Here is a 21,129-nt window from a genome sequence, read left to right as displayed (position 1 = left end):
TACACTGAAACAAGACTTCCATGGCAGCTTACAAGACAAAGAGTACAATGAAAAAGCACTTTATTAATCCTCATTAGTAACTTATCACACCTAAAGGTCTCTTGTCTGTGTTACAGCAAATTACTTAGTTATCACAGTTTCATTTGCAGTAAAGTCTTGATTCAAGACAGTAGTTGTCAGAAAATGATTAGAAGTGAAAGTTTAGAGAAACTGACTCGCTATGGTAACCTGGTTTATAACAGGTTTACCACCTTAATTACGAATGACATGGATAATAACAGTTAGTGTTACAGTTGCTTTTTCAATTAATTTGTCTTCCCTTTTCTTAATTAATATTCATACGTGAGTTGGTGTTAATGAGACGTGTAAATCCCTGCTTTGAAGAAACTGGCCAGATTATTTTCACAATGAAAGTCAAACAACAACCATAAGTTCTCTTTAAAGCTGTACATAAATGTGCTTCTTTGGGTCACTCCAGCGAGTATCAGTCTCCTTGTTGGTTCACGAGTGGTTCATACTGTGACGATCGTCTGTAGAGAACATAGTGCTGAGTGATAAAAAGGATGTCAAACACGATGGAGAACAGACCCAGACCGAACTTTGTAGGATCACCAAACACCAGCTTCCACTCATCTGAGGATCAAAATTAATACAGAGATACCGTCAAAATGCTCCAGTGCTCACATCAACAGTACAGGTGGTAAAGTAGATGCACCTATTTTATCCATTTAAAAATCCTAATTCTTCTCAAGTTATCACTTCTCCATGCCGCCCACAGGGCGAGGTGACAACAATACCCATCAGCTTCTTATAGCTGAGGGGTAAAATAAGCACAGTAAACACACTTTTACTTTTCATGTCAACATTTCCTTTCTTTCCGTCGCTTCAGAAATCCTGCTTATTTCATTAAATATTTTTGTATGTACAGTAAGCAAACTACTGTAATTACCATTGTTATAAGACTGCAGAATCATCTGGAGAATGCTGAAGAATCCACCAGTGAAGTCCAGTAACACATTGCCAATGCTCCATCCTTCAGTACTCTGTCTTTTGTAGTTCATGTATGCCTGGAAACACAGGAAAGCCATCAACTGTATTCACTGCTGATAAAAATAAATATGGCATAGAACATTTGAGACTTGTACACTGCTCAAAAATCATCAGGTCATATCAGGTGAAGAGAGGAGGTGCCCCTCTAGTGCGCCTATTGTTAATTTCATTAACATTAAGCAGCTAAAACTCTTTAATAACCCCCTGCTAATTAACTGACCAAGATCAATATCCCAACTTAATGACACACTCTAATTAAAAAGTGTTTTGTTTAGCAGTGTATTAATCAGGTTAGATGTGAACATTGTATTTCTAAAACATGTTTACTGTAATAAATCTCTAACATGTGGCACTGTTACTGTAAAAGAAATGTAGACAGATGCACCACTGGTGGGCAGTGAAGGTGGGCATCAAAACACATTAAATCGATGGAACATCCAACAACGCAAGATTTTTTTTAATATGGTTTCAGTCTAGTATTCATTATTTAATGTGCAAGTCCAGTTTGTGTTTGAGTCTTACCTGTGGGACATATTTGATAAGAGTCACTGCTAGCTTAATGTAAGAGAAATAGTAAAGGTAGTCCAGCCAGGTGATTGTTTTTGCTACAGCAACAAATAAGCTGATCAAAGCAAACATCCAGCCAATCAGCAATAACACCAAGGCCGTCCGAGAGACTCTCTGTCCACCCCTCTGTAAGAAAAAAGGCACCTAGCATTATACACCCGTCCTGAGTCTGAGACATCCTGCCAAACAAACTGACTCTGTGATAAAAGTGATTTTGAGAGTCATGTCGTATTCAGTCTTAACAATAAAGTCATTACATTAAATTATTCTGCTCCTCTGCTTTAAGTGTCTTAAAGCAGAAAGTCTGTAAGTATATGAAATGACATACACATACCTCATACACAGTAGCCTGGCTGAAGTAGACCAAACACAGCAGGACAGCATGGAGACTGAAGAAAACATCATTAGCAGTCACAGGGTTGATTCCATTAGGGTTCCTCTTCAGAAACTCCTCCTACAGGAGGAGCACACAGTAGCTTAACAAAAAGTATTATGTATGTATTATGCAAAACCTAATGTTATTCTATACAAAGGCAACAGCCACTAGGTGGATCGTCCAGTGTAGTCATGAAAAACATCAACTGATCATCAAGAAATGCCACAAATGGATGGAATGTCTTCAAATTCACAGACAGTTGAGTGAAAAGATCGTAGAGTTGTACTCAAGGAGACAGTATGTTAAATACAGTTATAAATCTAATTAAGCATTTAACTTTCAAAGGTTTCTCTAGACTCACTGGTACTGGCTGGTATCCTATTCTTCATGTGTATAAACAATGGAGTGTCCATTCAGTGGCTGGAGTTACCTTTATAGACGGTATCCAGAACAGTCCTATATTGAAGACGCTGTAAGCAATGAAACCCGTCAGGTTGAGAGCCAGGAAGTCAAAGTTGAGACCTACAACACTGAAGACAAACATGTTAGTTTTAATTTTGAGTAACTTTATTTTTAAAACATTCTACAAATTTCACACCACATTAAACCCAACACACAAGAGAGACTGAAGAGAAAAAGTCAGGGCAATCAATGTCATTCATTTTCTAGATTCTCCCTCCCCTCCGCCCTGTGTCAGATCTTTTCTTGATCTTGCCTGGTGTTGTAGGCCTTTGCCTCTACTGATATTGTGCCTAGACCTTGACCTTGTGCTGCCATGATTAGTGCCTCTGTGCTGTCTTTCAGTCCAGCTTTGTCCAGCCGCTGGTAGGATTTTTAGATTTTTAGACTTCTTCTGCCTGCCAACAGTACATGCTGTGCAGTGCCCTGTCCTTCCACGATGATTCCTCTTCTTAGTTCCTCTTCTTGCTCGGGTCCTTTTTCAGGTTTCTGCTGCCCGAGGTATCTAATAAGCACACGATCACTTGTGGCTGATGCACTCATGGCCCTTTGCTGTTTTATCCTGAATAGCAGTTCTGACACTCACTAGTCCTCTTTCCTTCCTTCTGCTTGGCGTACAGTCTCAGGGTGCTGGACTTGGGGTGAAACCCTTCATGCATGGTAAAAAGCTTTCCTGTCTTGAAGTCAGTGACTTCTATTTTTTCCTTTGACCAGCTCTGACAACTAGGTTGGGCGTAGGTGTCGATTGCCTGGCTCTTGTTCTTTCCATTCAGTTTACTCCTCTGGCCGTGACTTATTCTCTGCAGGTAGTTGCAGCTTTTCTATAGTGGACTCTTCCTGGTTCTCATTTGCCTTCCAAGGTACTTACAGCTATCCTCAATTTCTGCAATGTTGTCTTCTAGTAGTACAATCCACTCATACCTGACTACCTTCACTCTTTTTGGGCTTGAATTGAGCTCGATATCTATGTAAAGAAGCTAACATAGATATGTATCCGTAGCCAGTCTTGTTAGGTATAAATCGTGTCAAGGCCTGGTTCTGTCTAACTTTTCAAATTTGAAACCCTTTCTTGGGTGTCTGCCACTGCAATGATTACTGGATCATGTTCAGGGAGGTTGCTGTGGTCCAGTAACTGCTTGTCTCCTTAAATCTCTATGCTCTTGAAACTGTACTTGGAGACACAACAAACCTTCTGACAAAGGCACTGATTTATGTACTGATGTACTGCCTTATGCTACCAGTAGTGATTTACTTTAGCCGAATGCAAAACTATTAAAAACAAAAAAGGGGGGGGGGAATCACACGTAAAACCATTTAGATAGATGTCAGTCTAACTACAAAATGATAACAATAATAAGAAAGAAATACATAGGGACAGATAAAAGATGTTTGAAAACTACCTTTTTCTCCTCCAGTTTTCGAAGGCTTGTGGATAAAAAGACACTGACCAGGCCAGAAAGTAAATCCAACCAATGACTTCACTAATTATGGACAGGACATTGCTATGGACAACTATGAAGCGGATCCTGACAGGCACACTGGAAAAAAAGATATAGCTTATGTACACAAAGAAACTGGACAGTTAATCAGTTAAAAAATAAAATGGCAGCAGACATCAGCCGGCCTCTGGTGGATCCCTCCATCTATACAATACAATACAACTTTATTTGTATAGCACCAGCAGTACACCAAAGTGCTTTACAATAAAAACAGGAAAATTCCATCTCATCGTGAGCATCATTAGCTCTGAGTAGTGCAGAATTAACAACTTTCTATCTTTTCAACCATTAGCTTATAACCATTTTGAGATCCAGACGTTTTGCGTGACAAAAGGGGACAAAGAAAACACATTTCAGTGCGTTTGTGCTCTGCTGCTTCAACCAATGTCTTGTAATAGCTTGTACAGTCTGGAGAGAATTAAAAACTTAACAGGAGATTCACTGGCACCAAGACTCAGTTTATAAGATTTGGACACCAAATTTGAAGAAGAAAGTGATCACTTTAAGATATTCAATTATTGCATTCAGTGAAGGAAATTATTTTCTTTGCGCTGGACTGACACCCACCTGTTGAGCTCTGTGCTGTTGGTAACCAGATATGTGGTCACCTGACCAACATCATGGGCTGTCACATTAAAACTGACAGCGGTAGCTTGTACTGGCATCATGACCTAAACAAAAAACTCACATAGATTTTGGTCTCTGCCTACTGTCACAAATACATTTTGATAAAAAATAATAATTTAGTTTCACCAAACTTAGATAACGCAGGTCTGATTTTGTCTTATAAATTCAAAAAACAGCAGCAAAAGAGGAACTGGCCTATGATAATAGTTATGGACTCCATCAACCTCTGAAAGGCTCTTTTTATACCCAATCATTCTTTAACCTTTCTGTAATCAGAGGTGTTGTTATGTTCATATTATGATATTACAAAGTTATTAAAAAAACAAACATCCAACCTGACTTCCTCAAAAGTATCCTAGCTTGAAATGTTTTGTTAAGCCCATGTTTTGTTGCCTCATATGCAGCATCATTTTTTCATGTTTGGTTTCTTACCTCCTCAGGCACTGTGATTATAGACGAGTAGTTTATCTTGGAGCTGTGTGTTACATTTAGGTGAATCACAGCTGACTGGTTGAGAGGGGAACTGCACAAAGACACGAAACACCAAAGGGAACAATACAAATGTTAACGCTTGCAATAACAAAGTCTATATTAAATGCCAGTAGTAACACATCTTACTTCATATGGGTATAATATCGCTTCTCTTTGGTTCTATCTGCTATGTAATGTAGTTAACAATGGATTTAGAAAAGAAAAAACAGAAAGGTTGCTGATGACTGTGAGATGAAGTTCTGTATCCTTTAAAACTATGATGTAGCTATAAAAGTCTTGCAAATAATTCAATGTGTAGTACAAATGATAACTACAATTATTTCAATTAACCCAGAATCCAAAAAGGTTTTCCAGAATATAACTGTAAATGTATTACATGCTGAAAACATTGGTACTGTATACAGAATCGTTTTATTGCAATTTTAACAGGCTTTCTATTATTAAACACAGAAAGTACACTTATATATATCTACACTGGTAATATGGCTTATCTAAAATACTATTACCTGGAAGTAATAACGACGGCATTTTTAGAGTATTCCTCAAGTGTAACAGCCTGAGGAGCAAACAAACTCAATCTGGATTCTGAAGTACAAGCAGAGTGTTGGAGGGCAACGTTAGTGTTAATTTCACATTTTATGTATTTTTCTGCAGTGAAACGGATTCATTTAATCATAACAGTTCATCACCAGACATGTTGGTCAACATCCAGAACACCAGCAGCTGAGCAGGTAGGCATCTCTTTCCCAAACCTTGGCCTGTCATCTCTGTAAAATTATGAAAACCTAAAGAAAAGAAAGCAGCCAGAAGTCATTGGAAATCAGAGCTATCCAATGCAATCATAATTATAGTGTAAGATAAGAGGATTAAACAGATACTTCAGGTAAAAATTAGGGGTGGGCTTTATACTGCATGTACGTGATCTATCGCAATTTTTTCCGTGTTTGATGAATAAATAAACCAGCTTAATTTCAGTTGTTTTATTTTGTCTCATGAATTCTTGTTTGATGTCCTTTTTGTTGCCGTGATCTTTTGTTTGTTAAAGGTCTAGTGTTGACCACAGAAAGAGACTTAATGTCATTTGTGGAAAAACCTCTGTGTGCAACTGATGGTTAACAAATGGTTAAAATAAAACATTTCAATTCATTCAGACTTGTTGTATTCAAAGTTGAAAAAAATGGCCGATTTGAATGAGTATACCAGGGCAATTTTAGGCACTATAGGGTTGAAAATAAATATTTTTTTGGAGGCTTTTTAAACATATCATGATATATATTGTGTATCGCGATATATCCTCATATCGCCCAGCCCTAGTAAAAACTATTACTGAAAACACAGTGTAGGCTGTAGATCATTTAATGTCTGTTATTCAAAGCCAAACACAGGTGAAAGTACAAAGGTCCTGTTTTTGTTTCATGTTTTAATAAGATTAATCAGATAAATATCTGTTTCCCGGGTTACCTGGATTTCATGTTAACTAGTTAGATTTGTTTACATATTTCACTCTCCGTGTTCCAGATGTTGCATCTGCAGATTTGTCAATTTCTGTGAGCAGGCTATATCATAGTTTATTTGACCTCACAAAAAAAAAAAAGAAGACTGCAATTCCCAGGTCATGAAAATGCATATAGGTGTCAATATTATCTTCAGAGAACAATCCAAATTAAGCTAACTGCAAATGATTATAATACAGCTGCATTAACTCATTATATTGTATAAAATAAATAAATGTGCCTCATCATTCATCATACCTTTCATCACATCAGCTGGGCTGTTTGTTTGTGTTTATCCTCAGAGTGACTGATTTGATTTAAAATCGATAGTCATGATTTAAAAAGAAGACACTGAGTAGCGGATCACTCACGATGGAAACCAAAGTTTATCAATCAGTTTGGAATAATTTATTTCCAGTTGGCAGGTAAGTAAATGCTGTGTATTTCAGCATGAAACATGGCATAGAAAGTTTAGAAATGGAGCTGTAGTGCCTACCACTGATTTCATTGCTTCACCGACAAAAGTGATAACCAGCAGGTCATCCTAAATGCATGTCCATGTCAATATATTCTACGTTTAACATTACAAAACAGTGTTTCGTTAAATATACTGTATTAAATTAAACTTGTTGAGCTGATTCATACCAGTATAGCTTAGTAAAATAATTCACAGTTGTCTTCCTTGATATGCTGCCAACCTGCTTGAAAATTCTTCTCTTTTGGATATATGGTGTTACCCTCAGCCTTAAGGCTGCATGATTTGGTATACCTGCCCTTGATAAGTGGTGATAGTCACAGTCCACAGTCAAAAACTTTGCCTCTGTCCTAAAACTATTCACTTCGTCTTCATATGGAGTGTTTGAGGTGAGCCCCACGTAGCTCTGCTTCTCAATAGTTGGATTTTACTGATGTGCAGCAGAAATAAACTGAACTGACGGAACCTCCCCCACATTTCAGAAAATCTAGGGGATGTACCACAAGGAAGTTTAATACAACTATCACTGTTAGTATAGAGGGGTTTTTTTTTTTAGTATAGCGCACCAAAGCCAAGTTTATATAGATCAGACAAGACAAACGCATCTTCCAAGGAATCAAATGCATCAAATGAAGTCTAATAAAATAACAAAGTTGTCTGAGATAAAGCGATGTCTTCATCTTACCTATTTGGTCTGAAAGAACACGTACACACAAATAATAAAGCAATAGGCTTGCGTTAAGTAATGAACGAATAAATCTTTACCCGAACATATAAAAACTACTCGACAAAACACGTCCTCAGCTGTACTTCCCTAACAGATCACGGGATATCTTCTTCGTCCTATAACAGACGCTTCTATGTGTACTACTGCCCTCCGCAGGGTAACTCAGCTATAAAGATGCGTACAGATGAAATGGTGCTGCTGCTGCTGCTGCTACATATGTAAAAGTGGATTGAATTGTTTAATGACGTTCAGGAACAAGATGTATTTTATTTTATTCAATCCCCACTGCAGCCAAGTCAACATACATTGTCAGATCGGCATGTATGCAGCACACTGACTGCACACATACGCTGCAACACCAGCAGTAACCCTAACCGTATGTCCTTACGTTAAATAAACATCATTCATTTACCGTTTGTCGTCTGTATTCTGAATTGAAAGCTCCACACAAGACAGAATTATTCTAGAGTGCGAATTATTAAATGCGTACATTTAATAATTATTAATTAAATATATGCTAATCTGATTGGTACGCTAAGATGACTGAACACCTCGGCGATTTAAGGAGCCAACCCACCACCACCAGGTTTGACTTTAATGTCATTTTAGTTACGTCAATAACTATAAAATACTCATTTGGGAAGCATGAGTAACATCGTACCAAATCGTAACAGAAAACGAAAATCAGAATCCCCTCGCCCCGGAACGTTTTTGGGCCATATACTGTTTCACTGGGACCTTTATTATATCAACTCCTGTGTCCGACCTTCTATTGAAGAGTTTCCTGTCACAGTTTAGCAACCTTTCCAATGCTCGACATGTTTATAACCAAACTTTGTGCTTCACGTGGTTCGTTATCAAGGTTAGACTGCTGTATTAATGTTTACAAATATATTTATTTCTTTTGTTGGTTTTGTTTTTTAAACATTAAACTCTCTTAGTTCAGACGAAGAGTCATTTTCAAATTCCGTTCAATCAAGGAGGCTAATGTTAACGTTATACTTGGAAAAGAGAAAAGTGTTGCTTAGATTGGATTTGTCTGTGGCATGCTTTTTATGTGTCTGTACTGATTTTCTTTCGTCTTTCAGTATAGGCAGCTGTGTTTGGCCTTTGTTCACCCGTTCACATCGGCACGGCCAGGCTAAGCTGCTCCACACTCAGATTCCTCAGCTTAACTCTAACAGAGCGTCAGTTGCATGCTGTGGTCGGCAGAGATACGAGAGGATGTATCCTGTGATGTTAGTCCGTCCTGATGGGTCAACAGTCAGCATCAGATACAAAGAACCCAGACGCATCATAATGGTTAGTTTACCATATCTAAAAGCCAGTAATCCCCTGGCTTGCTGTTTGTCATGAGTCTTATAGATGTGCAGTCTCAAAGCAAAAAAGAAGAGATCATGTAAATTACATCATCACTGTTATTTTCTAAGACCTGTCATTTTTCAGTTAGATGACTTAATGAGCATATATGAATTAGAGGTGGGAATCACCATACATCCCACGATACGATATTATCACAATACTTAACGCACGATACGATATTATCGCAATTTTTAAAAATATTTTGAGATATTCAGATTCTGTACATAAAGGTAAACTTTATCAATATTCATTTTCTCTAATAACAAAGTCTCACACTCAGTCTTTCTCTCGTTTCAGTCAGTTTTATTGTTGACAAACTGAACGGTTTTTATTACAGTCTAGTCCAACTTAACTGAATGCAACCATCTGGTACAATTATAGCTATTCTGAACTATGCAATTTATGAAAACTATGCAGCCCATTCAGCAACTGAAGAATTTAAAAGTAAATTAAAACAAAATATAATTTTACATTAAATAAAAAAGTTTTAAACTTAATTAAAACAAAACATGTCTTAAATTAAAATAAGTAAACTGTCATGTTTATTGCTGCCATAAAAAAAGTTAAACCCATTTGGACAGTGAAGGAATGTCAGGATTCTTGCTCAGAAAAAGGATCAACATGCTCTGAAGTCAGAGCATGTTCCAGTCCACAAAAACTTTTTTGTAACAAAATATCGATTTCTGCTGTCCCTGTATCGATACATTATTAGCAAACAAAATATCACGATACTACACAGTATCGATTTTTTTCCCCCACCCCTAATATGAATAATGTATGTATTTGTCTAAAAGAAATTTACAGTTAGTTTTTCCAACATTCTACTGTATACAACCCAAACCCAGCCCTCCACATGCTAATAAGAGGAAAGCAGACTCAATAGATAATTAAAAAAAAATAACAAATTGCTCAGGTCCTGTAGCAGAAGCCAGTGAGCATGTCACTTAATATTTTGCTTATGTGAGCTGATGTGTTGTTTTTAATTTTATTTTATTCATCTGTTTTGAAAGATGCCGGTAAATCTGTCTACTCTGTCAGAAGAGGAACGTCGAGTACGGCTGAAGAAAAGAGAAGTGAAGAAGCCTCAAAAACAAACAGGAGTCCAGTATGAAGATGATTTCAAAGTGGACAAATATAGCCACTTGTGGAAGAAGAAATAAGAGTTTTATATGCAAATGCAAAGCATACTCATACAGTATCCATAAAAAATAAGTTATGTGTCTGTGTTTTGTTTTTTGTTTATTCTTAAGTGATACTGCAAAATGTCAGGGATCACCAACTGAATTGCGATTGAGTTGTACTTGGGTAATGTCCACACCAGTTCAGTTTTTAATCCCCCTTAAAACAGAGACTTCTGGAAATACTGCTGAACTTGACAGTATTTTAGTCTGTAAGGCAGAAACAGACATTTCAAAACAGCAGACATTGATTGGCTTCTTGGATCTTAGTGAGTCCTTTCATGATTTGGCATACCCATCACATAAAAGAAAATGGCCTTGACTATGGCTACTGATGAATTTTATATATTAGTTGCTGAGCATGCTAGGGGCATTTTTGCAGTGAAAGGTAGAATTTTGTTATGCTACTACTGCATGAAAGAAGCATAGAAGGTATGTGTCCGTGTATGTTTTCAGTCATGTTGCTATGAACAGTAAAAAAATATATCTTGTTGTTTTATGTTGCTGTTTCCTTGTTTATTTTCAATAAAGTAAATTGAAAAGTTATGTAGACTCGTACCTTTTGGTTAAAAATAGAAGGGTAGGGGTTTTCATCAGGAACAACTTGAGTTTCAGTGAGCTTGTGTTCTTCCTACTTTTCCTTCCTATGATACTGTATGTTATATTCTCTGTTAGTGGTAGTTTGCAGAGTAGTTGTCAGGTGAAGGCAGTATTAAAAAAACTTGTCTGTGGGCTACTCTTGGTTGTGCTGTTGTTAGTTTGTCAGTCAGCTGCAGAGAGAAGCAAAGGTATGTTGTATAAAGAGCTTAAGAGAAAGTGTTAAGAACAAAAAAGAGAGTCTCCACTCAAACCATTGTCTGTACTTTAAACAACACTGTCATAGCCACACTGTTACAAAATGACCGTGATGTCATGTCATATCTAATGCAGGCTGACAAGTCATTTAATGAGTGATGGTGTTGGTTTGCTCAAAATTTCTGATGATTATTGGTTAGTTAGTCTAGTTAACTGTGTTTTTATTTTTTTTTGTTAAATGTTTTCAGATGTAACATATCTTTTCTGCAGTCTGATCTTTGCAGAGCATCTAAAACACAGCGACCTGATATACTGAAGAGTATATGAAGCGTTGAGTAAATTAGTCACGTATTTCATATGCGCATCCTGTGTATTTCTTTAAAGATTATTTTATATAATTTCAGTGCAAAATATACTTCCGTAGACATTACAACTATTCATTGCAATCTAGTTATATGCTAGTGCTAGTGTACTTACTTCACTCTCCAGCAGGTGTCGACAGTGCACCAGTGGGTTCGCCAGACGCCAAAAACCACACGAGCAATTCTCGCGAGAATTCGATTTGTGTCCTTGATAAGTCCGAAATGGGGTACTGGGACCTACCGGAAGGTACAGACTGTGTGGAAAAAACATGGATTACTACGAAACTTGGCACGGCTTTAGGTAACTATCGTTGGTGACATAATTACTTGCAAGTCATGTTGTGCAGGGTCGTGAAAGCAGGTCATCTGTGTGGTGGGTTAGTCAACGCTTTTGAACTTGCAGATTAAGATTGCCTAGCAAGCTACATACGGCTAGGTTTGCTTTTGCTAAAGGATGGACCTGGGTTTCCTAAAATACAAACGTTCAGTGAATTATTTAGTTAGCGGTGCGTTTGCTTCAGCTCAGCAGATAATCACGTAAACCAGTACTGTAAGATTTTTAAATTACAACCTAGAATACCTTGAGATAGTAATGGGCGATGAAACAATACAGATGAACATGGCGCCATAGCGTTTCCTCGATACAAAAATCAGACACGGTCAATATGAAGTCTGTACGTGACTGTTTTGTTAGACTACACGAACAACCAACGACCGTGACAATAGCGCCATGCTCAACTAATAGGTTGACGCACACATGCTTTGTGGAATAACCAGGTCGTAATCTCCCAAAAAATGATTGCCGATGTTTCTGTGTTTGTAATATTTTTGCTTATATTGGTAAATAGGCTTTTGACGACGTGACTTACGAAGGGGCTACATATAAAATATAGAAATGACCTGTTTCGCAACCATCTTACTCACAGGTCTCAAACTTCAATGACTTGGCGACCACTGCTGGCACTGTTATCTCATTGGAAGCCCTCTGGAGTGTTTGCGTAGTAACAAGCCTTGAACTGTACTTGCTTTTATTAAAGTTCACTGTCAAGACCAGTTTCTCACACGGTTCCAAAAAGGGGCATTACACGACTGAAAACTCTGGACAGCTCTTGCAAGGATGAAGGGAACTCTCAGAAACTTTGCAGTCTGGTCTGCTTTTCCCTGTGCCTCTCGGAACTTAGTTTTCAGTTCACTGTTGCACCGCAAGTCGGTAAGTTCATTTTGCAGCATGCTGGGGACACGCTCATCAGCTGAGAAGGGGTCTGCAAAAAGCTGGACAGTGCTCTGTCTGTTTCATGCCACACCAAACTGCTCAGCTGCTGACGCATATCTCTAGCTTTGGTTGGGCCATACATGGGACACAAACTCAGCATTTCTTCTGTCACCTCAAACTAATGATCAACACCTCTGATGAAAATTGCTGAGCATTGTCAGTACTTTCATCAAGCGCCACGGAGTGGCAGTGAAACTTCGACCTTTGTTCATAGATATTACTTGATAATGTATTATTCCGCTCTGCCACGTTGTTTGCCGACAGCAACGTTGTTGAACAAACTTTTTTTTTCTTTCTTCCTCTTCATTGAATGGCTTCCCTACCATAGCGATTAATTGACTAATCACATAACCTGCTTTGAAGGCAGCATCAGTGTCCTTACTGGCTTTGTGGAAAAGTTCTTGCTGGGATAGTAGTCCTCTTTGTAGCTGTTTGGCTCATTTTCTCCTCTCCCTTGTTCTTTCCATAATGCTCTCCATGTTTAGTCGCATAATGACGCTTGAGATTATATTCCTTCAGAATAGCAAGTTTCTCCTTACCTAAAAGGCACATCACCTACACCCAACTCAACAAAGAAATACAGCAGTGTCCATCTTTCCGATGTCAGCGTTCGTCATCCACTTTCCTTTTCAGTTCAAACGTCTTCTGCTAATATAATACTGCTAATTCCTTGAGACCTCTGATCTTAATGACCGTGTTCTATATTCTAATAAATCTTTTTTAGCCACTTAACATGTTTTATAAAGATATTTTATTTGTTGCAATTTAACAACAGGTAGAAATACAAGGGACCGAGACGAGGTTGCGGCCATGAGCGAAGCAACCGCTCTGGAGCCTTGGCGCAGCTTGATGAGCGAACCAGTGCGCTGGCCACGTCTGCATCTTGGGCAGTGGCGTGCTGCTGCACCTCCAACCAGAATTTCAGTTAGGTCGTCAGGGTCGATGAAAACCAGGGGAAAATACCCAGAGGAACGTCCAATCTCTAAGAGGTCCTCTATGGTGAAAGTAACGGAGAGGATAACGGCAAAACACGCAGTACAACAGGGTGGAAAGATGAGTGTCAGGGGTCATTTGTCACAGAAGGATTTCACAAAGGTGAAAGGGAAGGTTTACAAGACTTTAGTGAGACCTGCTATGATGTATGGTTTAGAGACTGCAGCACTAAGAAAAAGACGGGAGCAGAATATTTTCACTGGGAGTGATCAGAATGAACTGATTATAAATAAATACAAGTTGCTGTCAATTTAAAAACTCCTTCATACCAGCTGGTCTAAAGTGATTGTGATTGTCAGCCCTACAGCAAAACTGACTTTTTTTTTGTTTTTCTAAAGTTTCTTAATTTGTTTGTTTTGTGTGTTTCAGGGCTGGTTGGTTCAGCTTATCACATAGTGGCGTTCCAACCTGACTCTGCAGTGGCAGCGTTACAGAGGGCTACCAACTCAACAGTTACCATGGGTAAATGTATTGTCATTCAAAACTCCACAAGAACTTCAGTGTATGTGGTTTATGTTAAATCTGTCTGCATGTCTGAAAACTCCACTCCTTAAGGTCAGAAGCACTGAGATTTTTCCAGTTTCTTTAGTACTGGGAAGATTAGGAATTGCCGTCACTTTTGTAATGATTCACAGGTAGTGATAATGATAATAGTAATAATTATGATGATGATGATAACATTATCATCAACAACGACTGAGTAAGGTTCTTTATCTATACACAGTGATTTTCTATGATTCCATACTTTAAATAATTGTGTGAAGTAGGGCTGCACGATTTTGCATAAAATGAGAATCACGATTTTTTTGGCTTAGAATTGAGATCACGATTCTCTCACGATTTTCTTTTCCAGTATAAATATTTATTGCACTTATTAACTGCACATCAACTTCATAACAGTTGAGACTGAACATAAAAACAATAAATAAACATAAAAACAACAAATGTCTCACGTTTTGTGGTTGCCACAAAATGTTGTACTGCTTGAAATTCCGTCTCCACCGTTGCTCGACACTGCATGTATAGAGCAGGTAGTGCAACAATAGAAAAATAGTTGCGGGACGGCACTGTGTAGCGTTTGTCTAGGGTGTTGATCATTTTCCAAAATCCCTCGTTTTGCACAGTGTTGATGGGAGCCATATCTTTGGTCAGGTGATAAGTGATAGCCTCCGTAATTTCTTTGTGCCTGCGGGAGTTCGAGTATAGGGAAGCGCTGTATAAGGTTCCCGTTATTGATGTTTGGGTGGCTGACCGGGACGGATTTTCTCCTGTCACTTTCTCGTCATCCCTGACGTGCTCTCCGTTGTTTTTCCCTGCTAATTTAAGCATCACACGGCACAGCTTCTGTATCACGTGGTATAAGGCTCCGCCCTCGTCATTTGTTGAGCAGGAAGAGTGAGCGCTTGTTTTCATGCAGATTATGTCCCGGATCAAAATGCGGTACAATCGTCGTCGTCTTTTTTTTTTTTTTTTTTTTTTTTTTAAATCGTTGTCATTAGGAAATGAGATCGCACATAAGCATGAATCGAGATCGCGATTTTCTAACGATTAATCGTGCAGCCCTAGTGTGAAGCGCTGCCCTGATGGCAATAAAATTCTAAGTGCAAAAAACCCTCCGAACACAACTTTTGTGGTTTTGTTTTTTAATTCCTTGAACATCACTGCACTCAATATCGTCACTTCTTTGCCTAACTAATTGAATTTACAACAGTAAATTATTTTTCTAGTGCAGAAATGCCATCTGAAAACACAGCCTTAAAAGGTCATTCATTCATTCATTCATTCATTTTCTTATAGGTTTGTAAATCATAAAAGTTTTGGCCAAAGTAAAAATGCACTATATTGCCCAAAGTATTCACCCGCCCAAATAGTTGAATTCAGGTGTTTCAATAACTTCCATGGCCAACGGTGTGTAACATCCATCACTCTTGCAGAAGCACTCGGGATGCCAACATTTTTGAAAGAATGGGTCACACTCAGGAGCTCGGTGAATTCCAGCGTGGTACCGTGATAGGATGCCGGTCACTGATAAATAGTCGACAGTCAACGGTTGGTGGTATTAGGGCTGCAATGATTTATTGACTAATTCGAGTAATTCAATTATAAAAACATCCATAAGACAAATTCTTTGCTTCGATGCTTCATTTAATACACGGCTCTGTAGCGTGCCGACGTGTTAAACGCGACTGTTTGACCCACATTTTCGACTGAAAACAGACCTGCATACAAACGTATTTAGGAACAGCATATAAATATCAAAAAGTTTGACATTGAGCGCATACACACACCCCAGAGTTTCAGCAAAAAGACTGTTAAACAGCAGCAGCAGCAGTGATGATGATGATGGTCTCATAGTTTAACATGGAGCTGAATATTCATTAATGCTCTTAATAACACCGGTGTTTCTTATCCAGTTAACTGATAGAATAATCATTAGATTCATTCATTCAGTCATTAGAGCTCGGCTTAGCGCCTTAGTTCCAGTGAAAGGAACTCTTAATGCTTCAACATACAAGAATTTTGGGCGTTTTCATGCTCCTAACTTTGTAGGAATAGTTTGGGGATGGCCCCTTCCTGTTCCAGTTGTGCACCAGTGCGCAAAGCAAAGTTTTATAAATACACGGATGAGCGACTTTAGCATGGAAGCACTTAACTGGCCTGGACAAAGTCCTCAACTCAACCTGACAAGCTGTGGGATGAGTTAGAGCAGAAACTGCGAGCCAGGTCTTGTCTGACCTTACAAATGCGCTTCTGGAGGAATGGTCAAAAATTCAATCTCAGGTTTGCAGTAGGGCTGGGCCATATCATACCGTTCACGGTAATACCGGTGTAATTTTGGGCAACGATAAGAAAATTAAATATCGCGATAGAATATGGGTAGAACGCGCATGCGTTGTGCCTTTGTTTTCATACGCACATCGTGGAAAAACCACGGTGTATGAGAAGGGCGAAAGCGGATCGTTGAATGGAACGGATGAACCAGAATTGGTTTGTGAAAAAGCTGCAACTTCAGTGGTGGAACTGGTTTGGCTTTCGTCCGTCAGATACACAACAAAGCACTATTTTTGGTAGAGCATGCTAGCGGGCCGTCGTTATTACCGTGTTTTTTGGTAAATACGGCACACTTAAAATCAATCCTTTGATTTTTCTGACAATCGACAGTGCCCCTTATAATCCCGTGTGCCTTATGTATGAATTCTGGTTGTGTTTACTGACCTCGAAACGATTTTGTCATACACGACGCTCGAAAATCTGAAATGTTTTTGTACAACTTTGCTAAGCTACAAAGCCGCACCGCTTGATGGATTGTCGGAGCATTACGGCTACCGTAGGCAGGAGCCTCGCGGAGTGATACGTACTGTGCTTCAACATAATATTACCGTGTGTGTGTGTGTGTGTGTGTGTGTGAGTGACTTCTTTTTATATTTTGTGGATATTCTACATGGTTATGCTGAGGATATGTCGGCCAATTTCCACTGGAAATGCCTTTTGGTTAAACTGTCAGCAAGGATTTGCATTTGCACTGTTAGATTTTTTTTTTTTATATAACTTTAATGCACATAAAAAAGCAGCTGCTTGTTTAAGTGAAAATACATTGATTTTTTTTGCACTAATAAAGTTGTGGAGTTGTAAAGTATTTTGTCTAGTGTCAATTATATCGTCAATTATATCGTTATCGCAAATTTTCAAATGTATATCGTGATAAATATTTTTGGTCATATCGCCTGCTCTAGTTTGCAGTACACAACAAGGATATATTTTCTATGTTCAGTCCTATAGTGGGTTTAGCTGTTTTAGCTGCTGATCTTTGGATCCCATAATTTTTTTTCTTTTTTTTGGATGACTGAAATAATGAGGGAAATTGTCTTCCTGTTTTCAGCTGCCATGGGAGCCATCTTTGGAATGACAACATGTCTCAGTGCTCAGGCCCGTGAAGCTCCAGACGACCCGCTGAATTATTTTATCGGTGGCTGTGCCTCGGGGATTTTTTTGGGAGCACGAAGTAAGTATCAGTCCTGACAGATGTGACTAGACAAGAATTCAAAATTTTATTTATTTTTTTCAGGAACACAACAAAAGTTAGTCCTTTTTAAATAAAAAGTGTGATGTGCAATTAACACACTACACTCTTTAGAGCATATTTGTGCTAATGTGCCACAATAATAATCAGCTGTATAACTAAAATTGTCACAACGGGACTGAACGGACTCACGCGCAGGCTCTAGGTCTTGAAAGCACAAGAGTCTTTATTATGATGCACCAGGTGATTATTTACAAAAGTGAGGGGAAAGCCGGGCTCCGGGGGTCCACACACGAACGGGAAAGACACGCACACTCTCCGTCCACTCCTCCTCACACTCCACTCACTCGGGTAACACAGGGGTAGGTCCAGGGAATCTGTACACAGAGACACGAATGGGTAGTTAGGTAAATCGCTATGAAACACTTCTGAAGTCATTGAGCTGGGGTTACACTGACGAGGGTCGGCAACGGTCCAGCGACGAGAAACACAGGGCTGCCGTCTTATAAAGGAGCTGGATCACTCGTGATGAGCCACAGGTGCGTGGGCCAAGGGCAGGAGCCCGCAGGTAAGCTCCGCCCAGGCAGAGGGAGGAGGGGAAAGGAGAGAGCAGGAAAAAAATAAAAAAAGGAATACAAAACATATGTAGCCGTACTGAGCCGACCGGGTAGGCACAGGGACCCTGACAAAAATGAACTTGGACTGCACTGGAGTGTAATTCTAAATGACATTTTACTTGATCATACTTACTACGTCTGCATAAGTTTCAAACAGTCCTTTTTTTGTGTTACTTATTGCTGAGAATCACAGCTGTGGACCTTCTGCACTATTTCTTATAGCACAATGGATTGTGGCCAAAAGAAAAACCCCTTATTGGCCAGTATGAAGAATATATAAATATAAAATTCACAAGAATTTAAAGATGTGTTTTCTGTATACTTTCTTTAAATCTTAGAGTAAGTCCCAGTTCTTTGTGTAAACTCCGCTCTGCTGCTTGAGGAAATGCTGCTTAATGAGAAGTTTAGGAATTGCAGTGACTCTTATCATCACTAACAGGTGATGATGGTAGACGGCTTGTTATGGCTAATTAAATCTGTTCTGAACATTTTTCATTTAAAGTCACAGTGGGGATGGGAACTGATAAGAATTCAGCGATTCTGATTCTAATATCAATATCTCTTATTGATTCCCTTCACGATGCTCATTGGCTCCACTTTGAGTCACCACCATCTCTAAGCTGCTTTTCAAAGACATTAATAATGTGCTGTGTGGTCAAATGTTTGTGCATGTTGGACAACCGATTTCCTTCAGGGGAAAACAAGATCATACATACTGTTAGATTCTGTTCAGTAACAGAGAAAATGTCTCTGCAGTTCTACAGTAGCATTTGGTTTGCCTAATTAAAATCATACTGTGTGCTGTGTCTGTGTGTGTGTGTCTCCAGCTCACAGTGCTATAACTGGTACATCTGCGTGCCTGGGTCTTGGAACACTGGCTTTCTTTACAAAAGTGGGCAAGATGGAGGGATGGAAACTTGCTGGACCACCTAAACTATAAGAGGAAGATGCCCGGAAGATTGTTATATTGTAAAAAATACCTAATGTAATAAAGTTTTTTTGAAAAAGCCAAAAAAATGTTGGTTCATTTTATTTGATTTCATTTTACATTTGAAAACACTTTTAATTTAACTAGCTGTTGATGTAGAAACTGGAAAAAATGTTCGGCTATAGCTGTGTCATATGGTTCTTATGTTTACAAAGGTTTATGTGTCCTTTTTTAAAAAAATAGCCTGGAAGCAGCCTAGCTCCTAATAATGTCATTTATTTACACATGCCGCAAAATGTGCAAAAACGTATTTCTGTGTAATTTAGTGTTAAATATTATTGTTAATGACATTAACAAGCATTTTTGTTAGACAGCAGGAAAGTCAGATGGTTGCCAGAATTGATTTATTGAAAATTTGCCAGCAGTGCAATGAAAAAGCAAATCACAGCAACACTGAGTGAAATGCTGCGTACAGTACACATGCATCACCTTCTAATTTTCTACTTTTCACATATGTTTGTGGATGTTGACAGGAATTTTAACTTTTTCTCAAGTTCAAGACTCATTTCCAGTTTTTGGAAAACAAATGAAAACAAAACTGATGTAGTGCAGACTACAAAAGCATACTTCAGAAGATGGCACTGGTCACCAGAGATGGGCAGTAACGCGTTACTTGTAACGCGTTACTGTAATCTGATTACTCTTTTCGAGTAACGAGTAAAGTAAGGGATTACTATTGCAAAAACGGTAATTAGATTACCGTTACTTTCCCGTAGGAACACTGCGTTACTGCGTTACTAAAACCGTGATTTTTTTTGCGAGAATGTCTCACGACAGTGACGTAAGCGAGTGCGCCGTTAGTGACAACAGCTGTGTGCAGATCAACAATGGATCACATATCGATTGTGGGAGAGAGTATGAGCGTGCAGCGTTTAAAGTACTGACCTTACTTTGAGTTTGATTCCATAAAAAGTGACAAAAACATTAGCGTCCATCGTGCGTGGGAAGAAAACTTCTTTTTACAGCGAAAAAAACCCCTAAACTTCCAAGCAAGCACCGAGTGCGCTACCACGTAATGGGAAACTCGCAGAGAAAGTCGCGGATTCTTCAACTGACCGCGGCACACCTGCACCAGGGTAAACCTGCGCCTACCGCAGTGCTGCTTAATAGGTGAAAATAGAGCAACAGGACCGCTAGTCTTTGACTTTATTTACTTTCTGCTGTGTTTTACTTGCATCTATTTGAAAGAGTGAGTGTAAACAAAAAAAATATTTTATTTTATGTGCTGGAATGTGCAGAAAATAGGTTTAAATGTTAAACTAATTTATTGAAGTCAGAGAATGTTGCATATAATTAAATTTTTGCTTGATGCATAAAGTTAAAAGATTAAAACTGATAAAACGATATGTGTGAAACCCAGAACACAACGACTAACTCAAGATGCTGGAGAGAATTTGGGTGGAAACACCTTACTCGATTCTTTATTACACCAAAAATCAAAAGTAAACAGACTCAAGACAGTTTGCCATGCTGGAGAAGATGTGGTAACATGGAAGCACATCATACGCACGTGTTTTGGGAGTGCCTGAAACTGCATAATTTTTGGAAGAACGTGAGTCTTGTAATAGGCAATATCTTGGGCTACCAATTACCACACAATTTTAAAACTGTATATCTTGGGAATATTAGAGAGTATGTTCTGTACGACGACTTGTATTTGACAAAAATCCTATTGATAGCTGCAAAGAAAGCTATAACAAGAAACTGGTACAAACTGGATCCGCCTTCATCAAAAGACTGGTTAAATATTGTTGGAGAAATCTATGCAATGGAAA

At 38.7% G+C, this 21,129-nt stretch overlaps 3 protein-coding genes across 4 annotated transcripts; 2 read left to right on the top strand and 1 right to left on the bottom strand.

Moving 5' to 3' along the window:
* Nucleotides 1-43: 43 nt before the first annotated feature.
* Nucleotides 44-7,907, bottom strand: ctns (cystinosin, lysosomal cystine transporter). 2 transcript variants are annotated; one of them, XM_085387802.1, is made up of 11 exons: nt 7,804-7,907; nt 5,760-5,855; nt 5,577-5,655; nt 5,011-5,101; nt 4,519-4,622; nt 3,853-3,990; nt 2,424-2,523; nt 1,952-2,071; nt 1,573-1,743; nt 950-1,067; nt 44-633 (listed from the first exon to the last, which is right to left on the bottom strand). In XM_085387802.1, the coding sequence occupies exons 2-11, from the start codon at nt 5,833-5,835 to the stop codon at nt 485-487; spliced, it is 1,146 nt and encodes a 381-aa protein (XP_085243928.1). In that variant the 5' UTR covers nt 5,836-5,855; nt 7,804-7,907; the 3' UTR covers nt 44-484. The 2 variants fall into 2 exon arrangements, with proteins under 2 accessions (XP_085243928.1, XP_085243927.1); XM_085387801.1 differs by having other exon boundaries at nt 7,724-7,869.
* Nucleotides 7,908-8,484: 577 nt separating this feature from the next.
* On the top strand, nt 8,485-10,851 carry mrpl55 (mitochondrial ribosomal protein L55). The gene is made up of 3 exons (XM_085387583.1): nt 8,485-8,627; nt 8,854-9,067; nt 10,138-10,851. The coding sequence occupies exons 1-3, from the start codon at nt 8,575-8,577 to the stop codon at nt 10,285-10,287; spliced, it is 417 nt and encodes a 138-aa protein (XP_085243709.1). The 5' UTR covers nt 8,485-8,574; the 3' UTR covers nt 10,288-10,851.
* Nucleotides 10,852-11,605: 754 nt separating this feature from the next.
* ndufa11 (NADH:ubiquinone oxidoreductase subunit A11) lies at nt 11,606-19,383 on the top strand. Its single transcript, XM_085387054.1, has 4 exons — nt 11,606-11,763; nt 14,098-14,190; nt 17,609-17,731; nt 19,194-19,383. The coding sequence occupies exons 1-4, from the start codon at nt 11,685-11,687 to the stop codon at nt 19,304-19,306; spliced, it is 408 nt and encodes a 135-aa protein (XP_085243180.1). The 5' UTR covers nt 11,606-11,684; the 3' UTR covers nt 19,307-19,383.
* Nucleotides 19,384-21,129: the final 1,746 nt, after the last annotated feature.

Source organism: Rhamphochromis longiceps, linkage group LG17 (genome assembly GCF_057381845.1).
Source record: "Rhamphochromis longiceps isolate RC_006_pf linkage group LG17, R_longiceps_female_GT1.1, whole genome shotgun sequence".
NCBI lineage: Eukaryota > Metazoa > Chordata > Actinopteri > Cichliformes > Cichlidae > Rhamphochromis > Rhamphochromis longiceps.
This window is presented reverse-complemented; position numbering and strand designations above follow the sequence as displayed.

Bases quoted from the DNA above. Each gene is read 5' to 3' on its own strand.
- ctns (XM_085387802.1), bottom strand. From the start codon at position 5,835: ATGACAGGCCAAGGTTTGGGAAAGAGATGCCTACCTGCTCAGCTGCTG. The intron at 1,744-1,951 runs GTATGTGTATGT...TTTTTCTTACAG, and splicing joins GCCAGGCTACTGTGTATGAG to AGGGGTGGACAGAGAGTCTC. The intron at 634-949 runs GTAATTACAGTA...TTTGATCCTCAG, and splicing joins TCTGCAGTCTTATAACAATG to ATGAGTGGAAGCTGGTGTTT.
- mrpl55 (XM_085387583.1), top strand. From the start codon at position 8,575: ATGCTCGACATGTTTATAACCAAACTTTGTGCTTCACGTGGTTCGTTA. The intron at 8,628-8,853 runs GTTAGACTGCTG...TTCGTCTTTCAG, and splicing joins TCACGTGGTTCGTTATCAAG to TATAGGCAGCTGTGTTTGGC. The intron at 9,068-10,137 runs GTTAGTTTACCA...CTGTTTTGAAAG, and splicing joins AACCCAGACGCATCATAATG to ATGCCGGTAAATCTGTCTAC.
- ndufa11 (XM_085387054.1), top strand. From the start codon at position 11,685: ATGGGGTACTGGGACCTACCGGAAGGTACAGACTGTGTGGAAAAAACA. The intron at 11,764-14,097 runs GTAACTATCGTT...TGTGTGTTTCAG, and splicing joins GAAACTTGGCACGGCTTTAG to GGCTGGTTGGTTCAGCTTAT. The intron at 17,732-19,193 runs GTAAGTATCAGT...GTGTGTCTCCAG, and splicing joins GATTTTTTTGGGAGCACGAA to CTCACAGTGCTATAACTGGT.